General features: G+C 38.0%; 1 protein-coding gene across 1 annotated transcript in view; it reads right to left on the bottom strand.

Moving 5' to 3' along the window:
- Window positions 1-20001, bottom strand: part of LOC108707176 (WSC domain-containing protein 2) — a 178268-nt gene that overhangs the window by 28225 nt on the left and 130042 nt on the right. Inside the window, exons 4-5 of the mRNA XM_018244231.2 lie at window positions 18622-18806; window positions 9378-9499 (exon numbers count right to left, since the gene is read on the bottom strand). Of these exons, the coding sequence (XP_018099720.1) occupies window positions 9378-9499; window positions 18622-18806 (307 nt within the window). The remainder of the gene's footprint in view (window positions 1-9377; window positions 9500-18621; window positions 18807-20001) is intronic.

The raw sequence follows: 20001 nt of genomic DNA, 5'->3' as shown, positions 1-20001 counted from the left end.
AAGACAAGACCTTCTTTGGTTTCTTTAAACTGAAAAAAAAAAATAGTTTCTGAAAGCCCGGCGAATGCTTTCTCAGCAATCGGATTTGGTTCTAAGATTACAGAGTTATGAGAGGGGATTTCTAAATCTGACAGACAATTTAACACCCTGCACTGAGGCTGTGCGAGGTTAACTAAGAGGTTTAATGTTCAGATTTTTATTTACACCTCATCTAACCATGATGTCAAGGAAAAGAACACCGGTGTGACCGCTGCCTCTGCTCAACTATAAACTGAAGGCTTGTTACAGTCGCCTACAAAATGTATTTAGCCCTTTTTATTTATTTGGGTTATCCTTCAAGTCTCCATTCAATATGGCTAAAGTAAATTGGCCCTTTACAGTTTGCTAAGCTTATTCTAAATCTCATGCTCTGACACCAAGGAAAGCACTGTTTTTTTTAACACATCAGCTGTGAGAATCTAGTTTTAATCAATGCCCTGCTATCTTTAAGTGCTTACAAAATGTTTCATGTGACTAAATGGCATTCTGTGTGTCTATATAAAGGATTATGGGGTAAATGAACCTCAATGCGTCCATTTTCAATTCAAATCTAGTTCAGTCTTGCTCCAAAAACTTTTAAAACCACTTTGAATCCTGTATGCAATAATATGTGTATTGATCGACAAAAACCCCTAAATATGCAGATTCATTTTAATGAATTCTAATTTGGAAAAATATGCAGATTTCCACATCCTTCCTATATGGTACTTATGCCAATACCGTGTCTTCAGGTTATTTACATATTTGCAAATCTATATGGGCCATTTACAGACACAAGCACAGTGTGCAAAGAACAAATGTGAAAAAAAAATCACCATGTTTTTACCCACAATGCAGAATTTCCCCCTGTAATTGCATCTGCTTACACCGCAATTACACCTGATGATTCAAAATTGTACTTGGGTTTTGGTTGTCTCCTTCTAGAATGTACTTTTAAAATGTCATTTATATCTAATTCACTAGATAAAAGTCTGGTGTGAGCCTATTGACGTGACCTGCTATGGTAAGCCTGGAGCTCCTGCCAGGTCCAGGGTGGCAGTAGCTCCACTGTTCCCTAGCATTAGTAGGTGCAGTTGTGCACCTGAAGAAGCAGGAAGAATGGCTACAACTGGAAGTGTTTGGATGCAAGTACCATAATGAAGTGCATCAATATGCGCTCTTCATTGCACCCATTTTAGAGCACCTGCTCTTGCAGACCGACTGTAAGCCCTAATAGATATACTGTATATATTGATAGTTAAAACCACTTCAAATATTCACACCATAAAAGCACTGTTAAATTGGGAAAATAATTGTTTTGCACTGGAAAAGGACATCCTTCTTAAATAGTAGTTGTGTCAAGCTGCAATATTGTGTGTTGGGGTTATTCACATATTTGATAAACTATGATTTTATAATATATTTTTTCCCACAGAATAACCATTACATTGAACAAATGATCAGCTTGCAAATAAATGAATAACATTTTTTCTAAAAATATCCCTCCATAATAAAATCTCCCTCTGGAAGCTAGTCATAGTCAATTCTTACTGTAGCCCTCAATGGCTAATGCAAATCTTATCTTGTGAGTTTAGTAGTGTACTACACGGCCTTAAATATAGTTGTACAATCATTCATAAATTAAGTGGTATATCCATCTACATCAGCAACTGAGTTCTAGCTCTCAAGGTTTTTTCCACAAGGTTACACTTTTCAGGTTTCACTTGCAACACCACGGATTATTAGATCATTTGATCTAAGGCTACACATTTTAGCCTTAAACAACTAGGAATGGATATCAACTCTATGGAGAATGGCCATTTTCATTTGGGAGGCTAATGATGCACTACTTTGCCCAAGGATAGAATATAGTCCCTGGTGCCTTTTTGAAATGATAATCCCCCAGGTCTTTATTTTCTTCTGCATATTCTTGGTGCCTTCCAGCAGTTCTGTTATAGCTGGGAGGAATAAGACATGGTGATTTTGATGGTAGTATTTTTTAGGATAAGGTTTAGTTGGTCTTTATTTAATACTGGCCCTGCTCCCAGATTAAATTGTAATTTTCTATGTTTACCTCAACCAGGGATGTTCAAGTATGTCTTGTATATATTGTAGTCTAGAATAAAATTGACAATGTTAAGGTAGCAACTAACCAGTTTTAGACTATGAACTACCGGGCTGTTGCTAACATTTGTGAAAGAAGGTTTCTCTTCTCAAATAGATGTTTTACTGGGAAAAATAATAAGGCCAGTTGAATATGTTGATTAAAAATGAGTAAAGCAACACTGAATATTTCTTGTGCTTGTTGTCCACCAAGAATGAAAATATGTTGCTTCCTCAGGGCAGGTCCACACAGTCCTTCAGTTGAACACAGGAACATCTTTATTCACTAGTATAGCATCTCCAATTATAGTTGTTATACAGATACAGGTCGCTGGGCCTGCCTGTTGCCTCTTCAGATCAGGGGCTCTGTACTTTACAGACTATAAGCACAGGGGGGAAGCCTTCAATAGTGGTCTTAGGGCCTATCTATTTCCAGTTTCCTTCCTTGCAGAGTCCCTATCTGAAAAGTATCACCAGGATGCTGGCCCCTTCCTTACACCTTGTTGGAGCCTACCACTGAATTTAACCACCTACAGAGATCTCCATGGGTCTGACCTATACATATATATGTAGGGATCCAAAGGGTTAATTCCCTACAGAGAGCCACATGGCTGAGCTATAGGGTTTCCCAGAGCATTGTGGGTGCAGCATGGCAGATACCGGAGGATACCACAAGGTGTCGCTCTGTATGAGCCTGCCTGCTCTGTGTGTGAGCCCTTGGGTGAGTCTGCCTGGGGAGAGTAGAGGAAAGGGAAAGGATTCAGCGGGGTTTCTATTGTGTCACAGGCTGTTTGTGCCATGTGGGAGCCAGTACCTTGTCCATTGGGAAAGGTACTTGGAAATTAGCGCTACCTGGACCATTTGTGATCTTGTTGGGAAAAGGGACAGAGACTCTTTGTCACCAAAGGAGTAGTGTGGGACTTTGTCTGGTAGGGAATTACCAGGATAGGACTGGCACAGGGTCACAAGGGTAGTGGGTCAGGCTTTTAAATGCATATGTGTACTTTACAGTTTATTTCCCCATTAATCTGCACTTCTTTGTATAAAGTTGATATTTTTATAAAGCAAGTATGTGTATTGAATGTTTTCCTAATGGGGCCACCCGCAGGTGTATTCCAGGATCCCATTAGGCGGAGGCACTGCCAGAGAAGAGTTTTCCAGAGTACCCTTTCACCTAGCAAAGGAGACTCAGGACCTGTAATTGGTAAGAAATGGTATGATGTATACATGGCACCGGGGGGTGGGCAAAAGGGGTTTTATATATATATATATATATATATATATATATATATATATATATATATATATATATATATATATAATATCAAAACAGGGGGGTTGTGGGAGCACTCTAAAGGCTTTAAAGTATATATATATAAGTATAATAAATGCTATTGCATATGTACCCAAAACAGGGGTTATTTTGTTACAAAATTATGATCATAAAATTGATAAGCCACCATACCACGTCAAGGTAAACCCCGAATGGCGGTCCCTAACTTGTTTTATATTTTATGTGCATTTTAGCATTACCTGTAAACAATGTCCGTTGAACGCTGTTTTTTCACTGTTTTGATATTATATATATATATATATATATATATATATATATATATATATATATACCAACATGTTTCATTTTCACCGTCATTTATTTGAGGAATCCAAATTGTTTAGAAACAGTCTGTATCATTTACTGAATTCTGAAATAAACCTGCCATATAGCAAACTTCAGGAAAAATATTAATTATTTCTGCTGAAATTTAATCTGCTGTTGAAAATATAAATGTGCATGTTTTTAAGACTTTTCCAGATAACAACCAAAAACTAAACAGGCACAAAATGAAAATAGCAAGGAATTATATGTTACAGTTAATTTGAAGACATCAACTTCATCTTGTTTTCTAGTTACTTTTTGCAAACACATATATCAAATGATTCAATGTTTCATTTGTAGACTGCAAACAAGCATGATGTGCCAAATCACATCAGTGCAGTATAACCAAGAGTGCTTCCCAAGACAGACAAAGAATGAGCTATGAGACTTTGAAAGTAGGTGGCCAGATGTTCACACCCTGTTTCCAGAATGCAAATATGCTTAAAGTAGCAAAGCTAAAATCACACAGTGAACTTGCCATGTATAAATTCAACTGCTGGTTCTGTGCTATTGCTACTCTGAAATTGTATTTCATGTACATTGTATGTACCTTAGGCCATACTATAAGCAATAGATGTTTTCAGGGGCGTAACTTCAGGGACCTGAGCCCCCCAGTGAAAAAAAAATTCTGTACCTTATGCAACTAATCACATTCCTGTGCAGCAATCCTGCATCACCAACTATCTCCCACCGCACTGCATGAGCACATACTACGAAACTACCTGCTTATTGGTAAAACTGGTAATATTCTGAAGGCATTAGAAGTGTCTGTACTAGTGATGTGTGGGCCAACCCGAGGCCCGTGGGACCCGCGGGTCAGGCGGGTTTGGGCCGACCCCTGGACAAAATGCGTGGGTCGCCGGCGGGTGCGGGTCGAGCTCTTCTCCTGCTCCACCCATCCGCGACCTAGTACTGCCGGCTTCTGGCGACGGAATTTATAGACTCCCGTCTGCGCACCCCGCTCCTTTGTGATGTCACTGTGGGGCGGGCGCGGGTCTATAAAGGGGAGCAGCGGGTCCGGGTCGGATGCGGGTAGGGAGCGGGCGGGTTAGGGTCGGGTGTGGGAACCGCACATCACTAGTCTGCACATACAATCTCATTTGTAAGAGGTTTGTTAAATTACCGATTTCTCAAATCATTTCTAAAGAAACTGGCTTTGATCAAGCTTTAGGAGTTAGTACTTAATCTCTACACTGACATTATTTAACCCACCAAGCCTCACTGGCATCCATAAAGGCTAAAATTAAGTAAGCTTTATTAGAAAGGTCTATATAAATACACCTGTAAACCCTCAATGTAGTGCTGCTCTGAGTCCTCTCTCAAAAGAAACACCACATTTCTTTCCTTCTATTGTGTATACATGGACTTCTGTATCAGACTTCCTGTTTTCAGCTTATACATCCAGGGCAGGGCAAGTTTGAACATGATAGTTCAAAATAGTCCTCAATTCTGACAATGTCTGTGGAGTAGAAACATCCTGCAGGGAGCCTATTACCTTGTATAATTTTGTGTTGTCAGCAAAGAATGAGTTGCTGCTTTCAATTCCAACTTCAAGATAATTAATGAATACATTAAAAAGATGTGGCCCAAGGACAGAATCCTGATGTACTCTACTTACAACACTAGTACAACTATAAAATGAAACATTAATAAAAACTCAGAATTCTTTCTAGGCTCATTATCTTGAATCCACTCTGTAACCCAATGTATGAAATGGTTTCAAAAGAAACTTTTTCTTTAACAGGTCTAAGATTCTACTCACTCCCGTCTAGAAAGCTATTAACTCTGACAAGATTGTCATAATGGATTTAGTGTGAATTTCATGTTTTAATGTCTAATCTATCTGTAAATTGTATTTTCCATTTTTTTGTCTAAAAAAACTTCTAATAACAGATGTCATGCATAAATGTCTAAAGTTTGCTAACAGAAAATGTCTCCATTTTGAATAATGACACAATATCTGCAATGTTCTAATTCCATGGAACCATGGCAGACATCAGAGAGAAAATCAAGTTACAAATTTCTATATGGTATCTCTAGGTAGCCCAGACACACCGACCTGGCGGCACCCGAGTAGCTGAAGGTGGCTGTTATAGGCAGAAGGACATGCCTAGACCGGAATCCAATCACTTACCCTGGGGTTTGGGAAGATCTATAAATTCAAAGCTGCTCGCAGTAAATCTCCATCTCCTTTTCTGCTGATTCACAGCTCAGAATAAGCGCAGTACCAGAACTTTATATCAGCCCTTCAGCATCAGCTTCTATGATATGTGAACCTCCTTTTCTGTTTAATGATTTACAAGGACCCCTTTCTGTAATGTGGGGTACAAAGCCTTAAGGAAATACCCATTAAGACTTATTCGCCATCACCATAACAAATGAATGTTACCTTAGTTACCATCAGGTACAAGACACTGTGTTACTATGAAACAGCAAATCAACTAAAATGTAACTTCTTAAACACAACAATATGGGAAGTGGCACTGCCATTTTAGCAAGCCTTTAAACTGATAATATAATCCATACCTATACTGTTATGTGAAGTTTAAACTGACTTATTGTTATGAAGTTAGCTATAAAAGCACAAGAAAACACTTACTGGTAACTTCAGTTCACTATAAAATGCCAGTCAAGGAGACAAATGCATAACAATTGTTCATTTTGTAAACATATAAGCACAAACATACACACAATATGATGTACCTAAGGCATTTCAAATAAACCAAAGGCTTCCTTTTGGCATACATTCCATATCTAAATCACAGTTGTGCCTATCAATATATGTATGTATGCCAAAGCTACGCCAGAATTTAGGCCAACATTTGAAACTCAAGTAAATGGGAATGAAATTATGTGTAAGTATAGTAATCATTTGTAGAAACTAGGGGTTTTTTCTACATATTTAACAATTTATACAAGGATCTTTTCGCAATTTTACTAACTACACCACATACTATGCAGGTTCTTTATAAATATTTCTACTCAAATGGCAAACGATAGTACAAAATGAAAAAAAAAATAACCTATAATTGTGGTTTAATAATAATAATAATAATAATAATAATATATGGATTGAACACAATAATATTGGCATGCATTGTGACTTTTCTAAAATATAATATATCAGTATTTGCGCATCAGAGAAAAGACTTGATCTGCCCCTATATCAGTAAAGTGTGGGCCCTTCTGTTGTAAATCTTCCCTACTTCCCCTACACCACCCATATAAATATGGCAAGCATGGAATGACACAAGTTTACTGGCAATAAAAGTTTTCAAACATGATCACCAAACGTGTCTCTGATTTAATTATTAAAAGTGATCGATACTGATCAAATTTATTCTTTATGTCATCTCCCTTATCCTTTTGCAAATTTGCAAATTTTAAGAAATACTTTGCACAATTTCTATCCAGAATCTATACATGCAGGGGCACATGGAGAGTTCTGTTCTGCTTTCATTTAATTTGTTGATCGGTAGCACTTGATGGGTCCCAAATATTTTGCTAAATATATTACCATATACAGTTGTATGCTGCCTTGCATGATTTTGTCTATACAATACAGAAGTGCCTTCATTTTATTGTTACGTTTGTGTTTTTATCACATCTGATGCTCATTTGCTGAACAATTTTATAATCAATTTTAGCAAATCATAAACTTTTAAAATTCCAAACCAAATAATTTGAGGAAATGGATTGGCAGTGGTTGACTCATCTCTGTAAATAGTTTTATTTTGTTTTCATTATAGCATTCCTTTATATTAATTAGGCTATAATGAGTATTTAGACTAGTGTTACTCATAATGGATTTGAATTAGTGTAAATTAATTATTTAATTAGTGTCTTTGTTCAAGGTCCATCTGAGAGAGGCCTGGTTAATGTAATTTAATTAATGAAAGATTCTGTTACAGTACTGTGGAATCAGTTGTGCCTTTAGTTTGGCTCTTGTAAGATGCAATATATCCAAGTACAATTGTAAATGAATAAAACATCCCTGGCAGCTTTACTGGATAAATGAAAATGGCTGCAGTGCTTTCTATGAGTACCATGTTCCATCACGTTACACTGATGAAAAATCCATAAAGTTATCTCTGCATTATTATCTATTTTCTGTATATCAACCACAGATAACCTGTAACAACAAAATCATCTCCTTGAAATGAAAAGGCTGAAATAATATCTCGGTCTATGAAACTGCCTTTATGCAGAGGTTGAAGAAGTTGTAGATGAAAAGAAGTGCAGAAATCATTATTACATTGGGATAGGAAGAGGCAGTGAATGAAAGTATGCTTTTTCTTAGCATGCTTCAGCCATACACTAGCTAATCATCTATTGTATCCAACTGATCGGCCCCCAGGACAAATGGACGCATAAAGTGCAAGTGGTTGTGTCCACCTTCCTATGGTTTTGTTCGTTTAGACTAACACCCAGGAGGATTTGAGCTGAAGGAAGTGAAGAGGAGTGAATAACATTTTTAAACATCTTTGGTCCAATAGGTTTCTAAGATAGTCTGTTGAAATGATCCCCAATGTGGTATGTCCAGATATTTATATAACTTGTATAGGAAATGTGTTGCGTATGTTCTGTTGGTTCAGAAAAAATGACAGTATGTTTTCTACTTTTGTTTTTAGCCATTGTATATTACATATAGATGCTTTTCAACTGTATGTTTCTCCCTGGAATCCGGCACATCAAACGCCATTGTCGATGCCAATGGTCATAGAATAAGTAAAGAAGTATTTATTTGAAGGTAGGCGGTCTCCCTGAATACTCAAACACTGATTTTCTTAATTTACACTGATACATACAAAGAATAAAATAATGTATAGATTTTAAACTGACAGAAGAGGCATACTGCTTACTCATTGGGCAAATGGTGAACAACTATTTTATTGCTCCATCAACAACGGCATTTTAATATGCTGCAAATTTATTAGACCTCATTTTATCATTTAAAGAGCAAGTGAAGTGGATAATAATCTATGTATATACATTTCTAAAGCAACTAGCGCATATGATGACTGTCAAGAACAATGGCTCTTGGGAAAAAGCTTGGGGACCAGTGGCATCCATACAAGTTAAGAAGGTATTTAATTACTGGAATGATTAGGCTAAAATGAACATGCTAGAAAGTAAGTTCCATTTTCCCTCATACCATGTTTCTATTTTTCTTGTGCTTAAAAATACTTCATATATAAGATGTATGTGAACCTAAAGTTGTATTGTGATCAGCCCAAAGCCTATACAGATTATATACAATTCTGCCAGCGCTTAAATGACACCCACAATTACCATATCAATATTTTCAAATATTTATCAAATGCTCCCGACTACAGTGTCAACACTAGACATGATAATGTGGGACAGGAAAAATGGGTGAACAGACAAATATACAATGGAAAGAATTACATATAACAACACACATAAAAACCCATACATCTACTTTGTATGAACTTAATTGCAAAACTGAATATTAAATAATCATACTTATTTTGTCTTAGCATAACGATGTGTTACATTCATATCTGTAAAAGTATACAATTTCTATAAACAATATAACAGTAAAGCCTGGGGAAAGCCCTGATAAGGATATTTTTACCTTCTCTGTGCAGAGATCAACACACTTGTCCACAGACATGTTCTTCATGATGCTACTCACAGGGAGGGCCAAGGATAAATTGTCTGGTCTGTGGAAACATCCACGAAAAATGGCGCTGCCATCTGCAAAACAACCAGGCAACCTATCAGCATCTCAATACACCAAAGCGCAATGAAATGTATGAAAGTCAGTATAATCTGAAGGTTGGTTTCTTTTTAGTATACAAAAAGGTAACAGTGGTACTGTTTGTCTTTCATTTCCCAGGAACATCTGAGTACTGGGGTGTTTTCTTCATAGGTAGGTGTGTTCAGTCATGAGAAAAGGTATTTAAGGTGGCCAATTGCAAGTTGTGCTTCTGTTTGACTCCCCTCTGAAGAGTGACAGCAAAGATTGTTCAGTATCATGGTTTAGGGGAAGGCTACAAAAAGCTATCTCAGAGGTTTAAACTGTCAGTTTCAACTGTAAGGAATGTAATCAGGAAATGGAAGGCCACAGGCACAGTTACTGTAAAATCCAGGTCTGGCAGGCCAAGAAAAATACAGGAGCGGCATATGTAGAGAATTGTGAGAATGGTTACAGACAACCCAAAAATCACCTCCAAAGACCTGAAGAAAATCTTGCTGCAGATAGTGGCTATGTACATCGTTCTACAATTCAGCATAATTTGCACAAAGAAAATCTGTATGGCAGGGTGTTGACAAAGAAGCCCTTTCTGCACTCACGCCACAAACAGAGTCATTTGTTGTATGCAAATGTTCATTTTGTTCACAGTCATTTTGGAACAAAGTGCTTTGGACTGATGAGACAAAAATTTAGTTATTTGGTCATAACAAAAAGCGCTTTGCATGGTGAACGAAGAACACAGCATTCCAAGAAAAACACCTGCTACCTACTGTCAAATTTGGTGGAGGTTCCATCATGCTGTGGGGCTATGTGGCTAGTTCAGGGACAGGGGCTCTTGTTAAAGTCGAGGGTCGGATGAATTCAACCTAATAACAAATTCTTCAGGATAATGTTCAAGCATCAGTTGCAAAGTTGAAGTTACGCAGGGGTTGGATATTCCAACAAGACAATGACCCTAAACACACTTCGAAATCTACAAAGGTATTTTTGCAGAGGGAGAAGTACAATATTTTGGAATGGCCGTCACAGTCTCCCTACTTGAATATCATTGAAAATGTATGGGATGATTTGAAGCAGGCTGTCCATCAAATTTAACTGAACTGGAGAGATTTTTTATGGACAAATGGTCAAAAATACCGCCATCCAGAATCCAGACACTCATCAAAGGCTATAGGAGGTGTCTAGAAGCTGTTACATTTGCAAAACGAGGCTCAACTAAGTATTTAATGCACCTGTGTAATTTTGTTATGATGCATATTGCATATTTTCTGTTAAGGCATGTTCTATATTAAAATGAAGTTGTTACTTTGAAAGCTCAGCCAATGATAAACAAAATTCCAAAGAATAATAAAACTCCAATGAATTAAGAGGGGTTCCCAAACCTTTTCATATGACTGTAGTTCTGTTGAGTTCTGTTTAAAAAAAACAACATCTAAAAACCCATGCAACTCATTACTGGTAATATAGAGTATTACTTTTTAGTAGAAATGCAGAAAATTATATTTTTGTCATTGCCTGCTGACATATCTAGCAAGCAATAGAAGGATACAGTAGCCGAGGCCAGCACAATACTATCCTAAATACTGATTTCTTTCCCTAGAGGTGTATGTAATTTTGAGCCATTATAATGCAAGTATTGACTTCAATTCGTTTCACCAATTTTTTTTGCAGTTTCAGGAATTTTTCAGGCGAAGTGAAACGGCACAGATTTGCCTATCACTAATTATATTGAGTCTAAAGTGAGAGTTTAACCAATATCAGCACAGGCACTTTGTAACTTTCATAACTATTCATGCGTGTCTTTCTTCAATTTCTCAGATCTGATTGCAGTTAGCAAACAAATATACTTTAAGGACAAATTTACCCCATTGTTCTTCCAACCTTGTCTCCATGAGACTGGTCATTATAATGCCGGCAGCAAACAAATACATAGTGAAGCAGTAGGTCGAAGATTATGAAAATAAATAAGCAGCATAGAAACAATCTCTCTGTTATACATATGAATTTCAATAGCACAGATTTTGATATTTATAATCTTGCAGTCATTGAGCTGTTAAATTGGCCTTAAGTAACTGTGATGTAAACTTTAGGGATATTTGTTCATGTATACTTGTACATACATACATACAGATATCTGGCCAATCCCTGGCCAGGCTAAGAAGCTGCAGACTCGGCAGTAAACATCATTGTATGCACTCCTATATCATGAAAACTACAAACACATTTTAACAATGGAAAATAATTGACATAATACTGAACTGTTAATTTCAGATAAACAAATACAAAAAAATATATAGATCTATTATACAGAAACCCATTATCCAGAAGGACCATAGACAAACAAGAAAACATAATATAGCATTATGCCAAGCCAACATTACATTACAGTAAAAATTGGAAAATGGTTGCACAGATGTGAGGTTGAGTGGTCAGTTAGCTGGACATATCTGAAAAGTACACTAAATTAAGTAATGTACATTAGCATAATAGTCCATGAAGTTAATACAGTCCCACTTCAAACCTGTGTGCCCCTTGCTCCGGAGTATGACTTTGTTCAACAATGAACAATGGCTTTGTATGGCTTTGTTCAACAATGACTTCCATGCTGTTGGTGGGCGGGGGCCCATCCAATGCATAGCAATATCTTTTCTTGCATAGAACAGTAGGGATCTGGATCTACTTCTAGCACATTTGGACATCATAAACTTTAAAACCTAAGAAATCAACCAGAATCTTGAGAATATTAGACCAGTACCTGGCTATACCAGGTTAAAACCTTGTGGGGTATTACACTGGGGGCGAGTGGTATCTGGTCTTCTACACATGACATGGAGCCTCACCGGAGTAAAGTAGAGTTGGTGTGATATTTTGTATTGGATAAGACAGTCTCTAGTTGAGATCAAATATTCATAACAGTTATCAATTGCTTCCTCCTACAATGAGCCAGTGATTTTTGGCTGTCAAAAGGTTTGGGGCCTGTAGAAAGGACAATTTGGTATAATTGGGAGACTAGTTTGGTAGGGACATGTGTATGTAGTACATGTTCTATGCTAGAGGAGAACATGTTTAGTGTTAAGGAAGAAATCTGGGCCTGAATTACATGCCTAAGTTGAAAGTATTGGTAGAAGTGCGGTTTATCTATTTGGGAGAGAAAGATGGAGTCTATCAGTAGATCCCTTTGCTGGAAAGCCCCAGGTCCTGAGCATTCTGTATAACTTAATACAATGATACAATTTTATTGTCCACTGTCTACTACAGCTTTAATTAAACAACTTACTTACAAAACAACCAATAAGATTAAGGTGAGGTGAGTTCAAAACTTACACTGTAAAACAACGACAATTATAGCCTGACTTTAAAACATAATATATTTGCAAAAATATACTATAAAATGGTTACAGTATATCGCATTAACACAGAAAATGAAAACAACCATTATTGTGGGCCGGGATGTGAAAATCAAATCTTTATTTCCAGTTTTAGTCTTATTTAAATAACCATAAAGCCCTCTGTACATTGCCCAATGTACTATATTCTCCATTGTACACTATTAATATCTTGATCACTATTAGAACATCTCTCTAGAGTTTTGTCTAGAATAGAGCATTTTACATTTATGTCACACATCTGAGACCCTGATATAAAGACTACTGAATGTGTAAAAAAAATTTGATTATTAAATATGTAAAAAAGTGGGGGCACCTCCTGTTAATTTTTTTGCCACTTTGCTTTTATGTAAATGTTCTTGAAGCTGATTTACGGTTTGAAATCTGGATTTGTATTCTTGTAATCTTCTACCTAAAACACCAACATCTTTCTGGATCCATTTATTGTGTTCTCTATTGACACCATTATTGCGAATGTCCCCTGGAGAAGCTGGAACTGTGCAGCTATAAGAGTTACCGGTAAAACAATAACTGGAGACTGGGTGTCTGAAAGAAGCAACGTCATGAATTAATTATGCCAGATAGTTTAGCTAACAAAGTAGTTAGGCTTTCACAAGAAGTCAGATCTTGTAGCATCACATTTGTGATGAATACGGTAATGCCAACAATATTTTTAAATAGACCACCCTTATGGGGAAAAATTATGTAGGTCTCTTTTAAGTATTTTCAGACAAATCAAACATCAATCATATGCAACATATGCAAAAAAAAAAGAAATTTACACTGTTAGAATTTACTTTGTGTTATAAGCAACTGTCAGGAAACAATTGCCTTCTTTATGTATCCATCACTATTAAAGGTACATTCCATATTCACAGGTAACTGAAAAATGCAACCCATTACAATTTGTATAAACCACTTCAATGACTGGCTGATAATGGGCCAAATGTAAATAGATTCCTGCATTGGGTTGTGTACCCACAGAATATCTGCAACATGGTTGGGTTTCGGGCAGAAAGTTTAGATTACCTTTTCCAGCTAGTAGTCTGTGGATAGTTTTTGTACCCAGCTAAGGTGTGGGGCAGGTTCCCTCCCATCCTCCCCTGAGGTTATCACACAATTTGTCCTCTTTACTATCTGATTAGGCTCTGGTGTGATGTCACTTATTGTTTTATGGACCCCAGGTTGGAAGGTGTGTTACCTATTTGCAGGCCGATAAATGGGTCTAGGTAGGGAGAACATAATGGGTGGCAGGTGTGGGTCAGGTAGCTGGTCATGGACCAGGACAAAACTGTAGCTCAGCACATGGACAGGTGAATTTGCCATTTTCTTTCTCTATTAAAGGCATTTAACCTAAACCCAATAAAAATTAAATGTGGTATTTAAGAAGGATATTGCTATCCATTAATTCGTTTTTGATTAAATATGACATTTAAGATGTGTTTTTTCTTTTAACTTTAACTAGGTGCTCAATCTGTTAAGGTTTATCTAGATATATCAGGTTGTATCCAAGGACAAACTTTGGTTTCCCCACAGTTCAGCACTTGCAGGTCCTCCTCCACCTGTTTGAGACGATCTCCAAGTACAGAAAATCGCTCAGGAAGAAGCCAGCCAGGCGAAACGCGTAAGCGAAAAGGACCACGCTAACCTTTTGCAGGAGTACCCGATCCAGAGAGACGTCTGTATCTTCCGAGGGACGCCAAGGAGACACAGCGACTTTCGCGGGACTTTTACCAATCCTTTTGCAGTTTTACCGATCGTGTTTGTGAGTGTATTTTTATTCTATTAAACTGTTTTAAAGTGATCCCTGCACATGCCCCTCTCTATTTTTATCCCTCCTACAACAACCTGGATAGTAGAAAAAGAGTGGAAACAGCGCGAACAGGACCTATCAGACGCTCTCCCTTAACTCACATTTGGTGAGTGAGCTGCACAACCGGCTGTACCGGAATTGTGGCAAAGTATTCTATGTTACCTTTCCTCTAATCCATAGAGTGTGGATCTTAAACGGGAAAAATCTAAGGGGAAGTTGAACCCACACCAAATATTCCTTAATTACATTAATATTCACCTATTGCACAATTGAATGTGTTTTAAGTAATAAATAACACTGAATTCACTATCACTTGGAGAGAAATCGTTGGCATTTATTAATTCACTAAATTATTCACTTGTTCACTTTTTAATTTTTTAATTTTATTTTTCATATTTTATTTTTATTTTTTATTCTTTTTTTGTTATCTTTCATTTAAAATTCACCACTTTCATTTTTTTGGGCTCTCTTCTTCTAAGTTAAATAAAAGAACACTATTATCACTGTTAATAATCACGGTTGGTCTTAACAATTTTTTAAAAAACAAAAAACAAAAAAAATTTTTTAAAAAAAATACTATACTATATTTTATTCTTTCTGTTAAATCCCCCTCCTCAATGAATTTTTAAGGTTTATCTAGGTTACAGGGCTGTAACTGACATAAATGAAATCCTTAAACTATTCAAAGGATCAGTGACATTCCCATGAGTTTTGTGACATTACAGCTCACTGGCCTTGACTGATGGAAAGGTGATACAAGTACAGATATCTAATCATACACTGTAGTTGGAAATGTATTGCAGGAATTGATATCGGGGAAGAGTGGTCAGGGACTCTAGCTGGGGATATGTAATGCAGGTGATTTTATCTGTCAGTGATCATACGCTATAGCTGTATATGAGATTCAGGCAGTGACAGCTGGTGCATTGATGATATGCTATGGGTGTTTATATGAAACTGTCAGTTATAGATGGCTGAGCAATCATACGCTATAGCTGGATATGTAGCAGAGGCAGCAATATCTTTCTGAGTGATGATACAATGAGGCTGGTGCTTATTTTCAATTAATAAGTACATCTTAGGAGCCTGCCCTGGGATTTAAGGCAGATAAAGCAGGTGAAAAAATACCCAAAATTGTGGTTTTCTTAAAGGAGAAGGAAAGGTTAAAATTAAGTAAGCCTTATCAGAAAGGCCCACCTAAATATACCAGTAAACCCTCAAAGTAATGCTGCTCTGAGTTCCCTGTCAAAAGAAACACTGCATTTCCTTCCTTCTATTGTGTACACATGGGCTTCTGTATCAGACTTCCTGCCTTCAGCTTAAACCTCCTTGTCCCAGACGTGAACATGCTCAGTTTGCACCTCCCCCCTCCCTTCTCTGCTGTAATCTGAGCCCAGAGCTATAAGTGAGCAGGGAGAGACTCAGGCAGGAAGTGATGTCACACCAAGCTAATACTGCAGCTGCTATCCTAAACAAACAGAGAGATTCTAGAGCTTTTTACTCAGGTATGGTAAAACAGTCTACAAAATAAATATAGCATTCTAGCTTGCACTATTGCAGCTAATGAATACACCAATAAGACTGCTCCCAGCTTACCCCTCCTGCGCTGCTCCGTGTATTCCTTGCTGGGTGCTCTGTCTGCAGCATCCCCACCGCTTGTCACACACCAAACCAAAAGAATGACAGCACTCCATTCAAGGATAAGGCAGGTTTATTACAGACCCCACAGGGATCTCAAGCCCTACGTGTTTCGAGAATCAATCCCTTAATCATAGGCCTATGATTTTTTTACTATTAATATATTTAAAAAAAATTTTTAGGGTTAGTTTTCACCTCAACCGCAATTAACTCCATTTCCTTTCTTTGCCTTCTGGATTGCTGATTTACAACATTTATTACAGTGTTTATATTCATTAAATGCAGCTTCTGTCCCAACTGATTTGCAGTTTTTAAATGCCTTTCTCTTCTTTCCTATTAACTTCTTTACTTCTGTATTAAGCCACATAGGGTGATTCTACATTTACTCCTTAAGGGAATAAATTGAGAACAGAAATGATTTAATATCATTTTAAATGACAACCATTTCTGTTCTGTGTTTTTAGCTGAAAACTTAATGCCCCAATCAATGCTCTGTAGGGCAGCCCTCAAGGCACTAAAATTAGCTTTTCCAAAATTCATGGTTTTTGTTGCCCCAGTATATATTTGTTTTTTGCACCAGACATTAAATGATATAACATTATGGTCATTCTTACCCAGGGGTTCAATGACTTGCACATTTGCTATAAGTTCTGGGTCATTTGAGATCACTAGATCCAGTATAGCATTTTTTCTGGTTGGCTCCTCAACAACCTGTGCCATAAAATTGTCATGCAACAAGTTTATAAACTTATTCCCATTAACTGATCTGGCAGTACTGTTGCTCCAGTCAATATCTGGATAATTAAAATTTCTCTTTATCATTACTTTACCCAAACTAGCAGCCTTTTCTATTTGCATCAGTAGCTTAGCCTCCTCCTCCTCACCAGTGATGTAACTAATGGGGGAGCAGGGGGTGCGATTGGGCCAGGGCCCGCACCCCCTTGGGGCCCCCCCGGCAGCTAGCATGCAACCATTTCCAGGCGATTCTAGGTGTACGGAGGGGGGTGGGGGGCATGGCTGCGCGTCCTGTGCCAGGGCCCGCCCCCCTCTAGTTACGTTACTGCTCCTCACTTACGTTAGGGGGTCTATAGCATACGCCTACAATTTATTTTCTGGACTCTTTACAATTGGTGAAGAACTCCACCCACAAGTCTTCTGCCCCCTTATTTTCTAACATAACCTCCTGCTTTTTAAATCCTGCCTAACAAACAGACATACTCCTCCTCCTTTTCTATTGCCTCTGTCCCTCTGAAACAAAGTATAGCCACTGATATAAACTGCCCAGTCATGCGACTCATTCAGCCATGTTTCGGCCGCACCAATCACATCATATTTTCCTTCCAGCACCAGCTCCTCCAGCTCTCCCATTTCACCAGTCAGACTCCTTGCATTTGTAAACATACATTTAATACTGGCACCATATTGAACATATGACATGTGGTCCCCCCTATCCTTAACAGTATCCCCAGCCAAATCTCCTCCCCCATTTTCCCTTTCTTTGCCCACTATCTCATCTAACCTGTTTTCCACTGAATCTTTTACTGAACGCTCCCCCCCCACGCCTAGTTTAAAATCTCCTCCAACCGTCTAGCCATCTTCTCTCCCAAAACAGCTGCACCATCATCATTGAGGTGCAGCCCATCCCTAGCAAAGAGATACCGTATTGTCTTGGGTGCTGTGCCAGTTAAAAGGGACAGTCATATTTAAAGTACTTTTATTCATATAAAGTATTTTAATGGAAAAATAATAGACACTGGATTATCCCAAAATAAAATAAAATGGTTTGAGAAGTTGGGTGTATCAGGCACACTTACATGTGCCTGACAGAACCTTTAGAGGTGTAAGGTATTCAGAGGAGGAGCATAGTGGCTGGGCAGGGTATCATTACTCTCAGACTGAGAGAGAGAGACTGAGCTTCAGGGAAGCTCCCTTAGTACATACTGTAGGATACACTGATGGATCCTACACTGATCAGTGTCCTTAAAAGGCCTCTCACTGTTCAATTTATTGTGTATTACAACAAGTATTACCCTATTGTAAAATGATTACCTGGCTTCTTAGCTGTTGCTGCAAAAACAGTATTTCTAGCTTTAGATGACGTTGTTCACTCATATTTTTTTGTGAAATATTTTTGCAAACCTGAATCAAATATTTTGGTAATTCACATTGCACATTATTATCACGTCTCTGTCAGCTATTGGGTATATCTATAAACAAGACTTTTGAACACGTTTGTTGCTTAAAGATCTATGATTATCTCCCCCTTCATTCGTTCAATACTCACACCTCCTTGCAGACTCCTGGGTTAGCTCCAGTCGATATATAGAAAGACGATTCACACCACCACAGAAGTTGCCTTTCTCCCCCTTACATTCCATGTTACATTCTGACTCGCTGACGTTTAGTGCTTTGATTCTGTGTCCACAGTAACATTCTGCTCCAAATTCAAGTCCAGCATACATGTATCCACTGTGTATAAACAAAATAAAGATATTACATTTAGCAGTGCGTGCTTGATGGTAACTAAGCTGCATGAATCCATATTGGTGGCAAAACAATCCTATTTGGTTTATATTATACTTATATAATGTTTGCTTTTAAGTAGACTTAAAGGCATAGGATCCAAATTACGGAACAACCACTTATCCTGAAAACTCCAGGTTCCAAGCATGCTAGATAACAGGTCCTATACCTCTATATATGTATGGAAATATATTGGCCCTTCTCGGGAGTTCCCCCCACTATCACTCTGTAGTGGAGCACAAAATATTTGTAAGGAGATTATAGGGCTCCTTTTCAAAGTGTGTGAAGTGCAAAAAAGGCACCAATCTGCCTTTTTTACAGATTTAGTGCATTTAGCTGTAGGCCTCTGTGCTATATTTCTGACCTGCGACTCCCTTCAATTATGTAGTGCTGCCTGGCAGGAGACTCAGCCCACATTTGGGTCCTGTCCTTATCAACTGCCCCAAGGCACACATTAGGGACAGGGCTGGGCTGCATCTCCTGACATTGTTCTCTGTACTGAGCAGCTAATTTTTGATCCAGCACACAGCACAGAGGGCAGCGACCCCTGGGGGAGCATATCATCAGTAAGTGAGCACTAAGGGGCACCCTCTTGTGCCATTTATAGCTCTTGCAGTCTTGCTCCCCAGGCTTCATAAAAGACCTCTTTTGACTTTAAAACGTGACTGAAGATTCTCCCATGCAGATGAAAGTGGAGCTTTAAATTTTTTAATAGAAGCAGGTTTTGTATTGGAGCGAGTGTCATAAAGATTCAGTTTACCAAACACAAAGGGAAAACTTAAATGGATACTGTCATGGGAAAACATCAGTTAATAGTGCTGCTCCAGCAGAATTCTGCACTGAAATCCAATTCTCAGAAGAGCAAACTGATTTTTTATACTCAATTTTGAATTCTAAAATGGGGCTAGACATATTGTCAGTTTCCCAGCTCCCCCAGTCATGTGACCTGTGCCTGCACTTTAGGATGGAACTACTTTTCAGCAGGCTGATATCTCTCCTACTTAATGTAACTGAATCAATCTCAGTGGGACTTGTCTTTTACTATTGAGTGTTGTTCTTAGATCTACCAGGCAGCTGTTATCTTGTGTTAGGGAGCTGCTATCTGTTTACCTTCCTATTGTTCTGTTGTTAGGCTGCTGGG

Source organism: Xenopus laevis, chromosome 1S, assembly GCF_017654675.1.
Source record: "Xenopus laevis strain J_2021 chromosome 1S, Xenopus_laevis_v10.1, whole genome shotgun sequence".
NCBI lineage: Eukaryota > Metazoa > Chordata > Amphibia > Anura > Pipidae > Xenopus > Xenopus laevis.
This window is presented reverse-complemented; position numbering and strand designations above follow the sequence as displayed.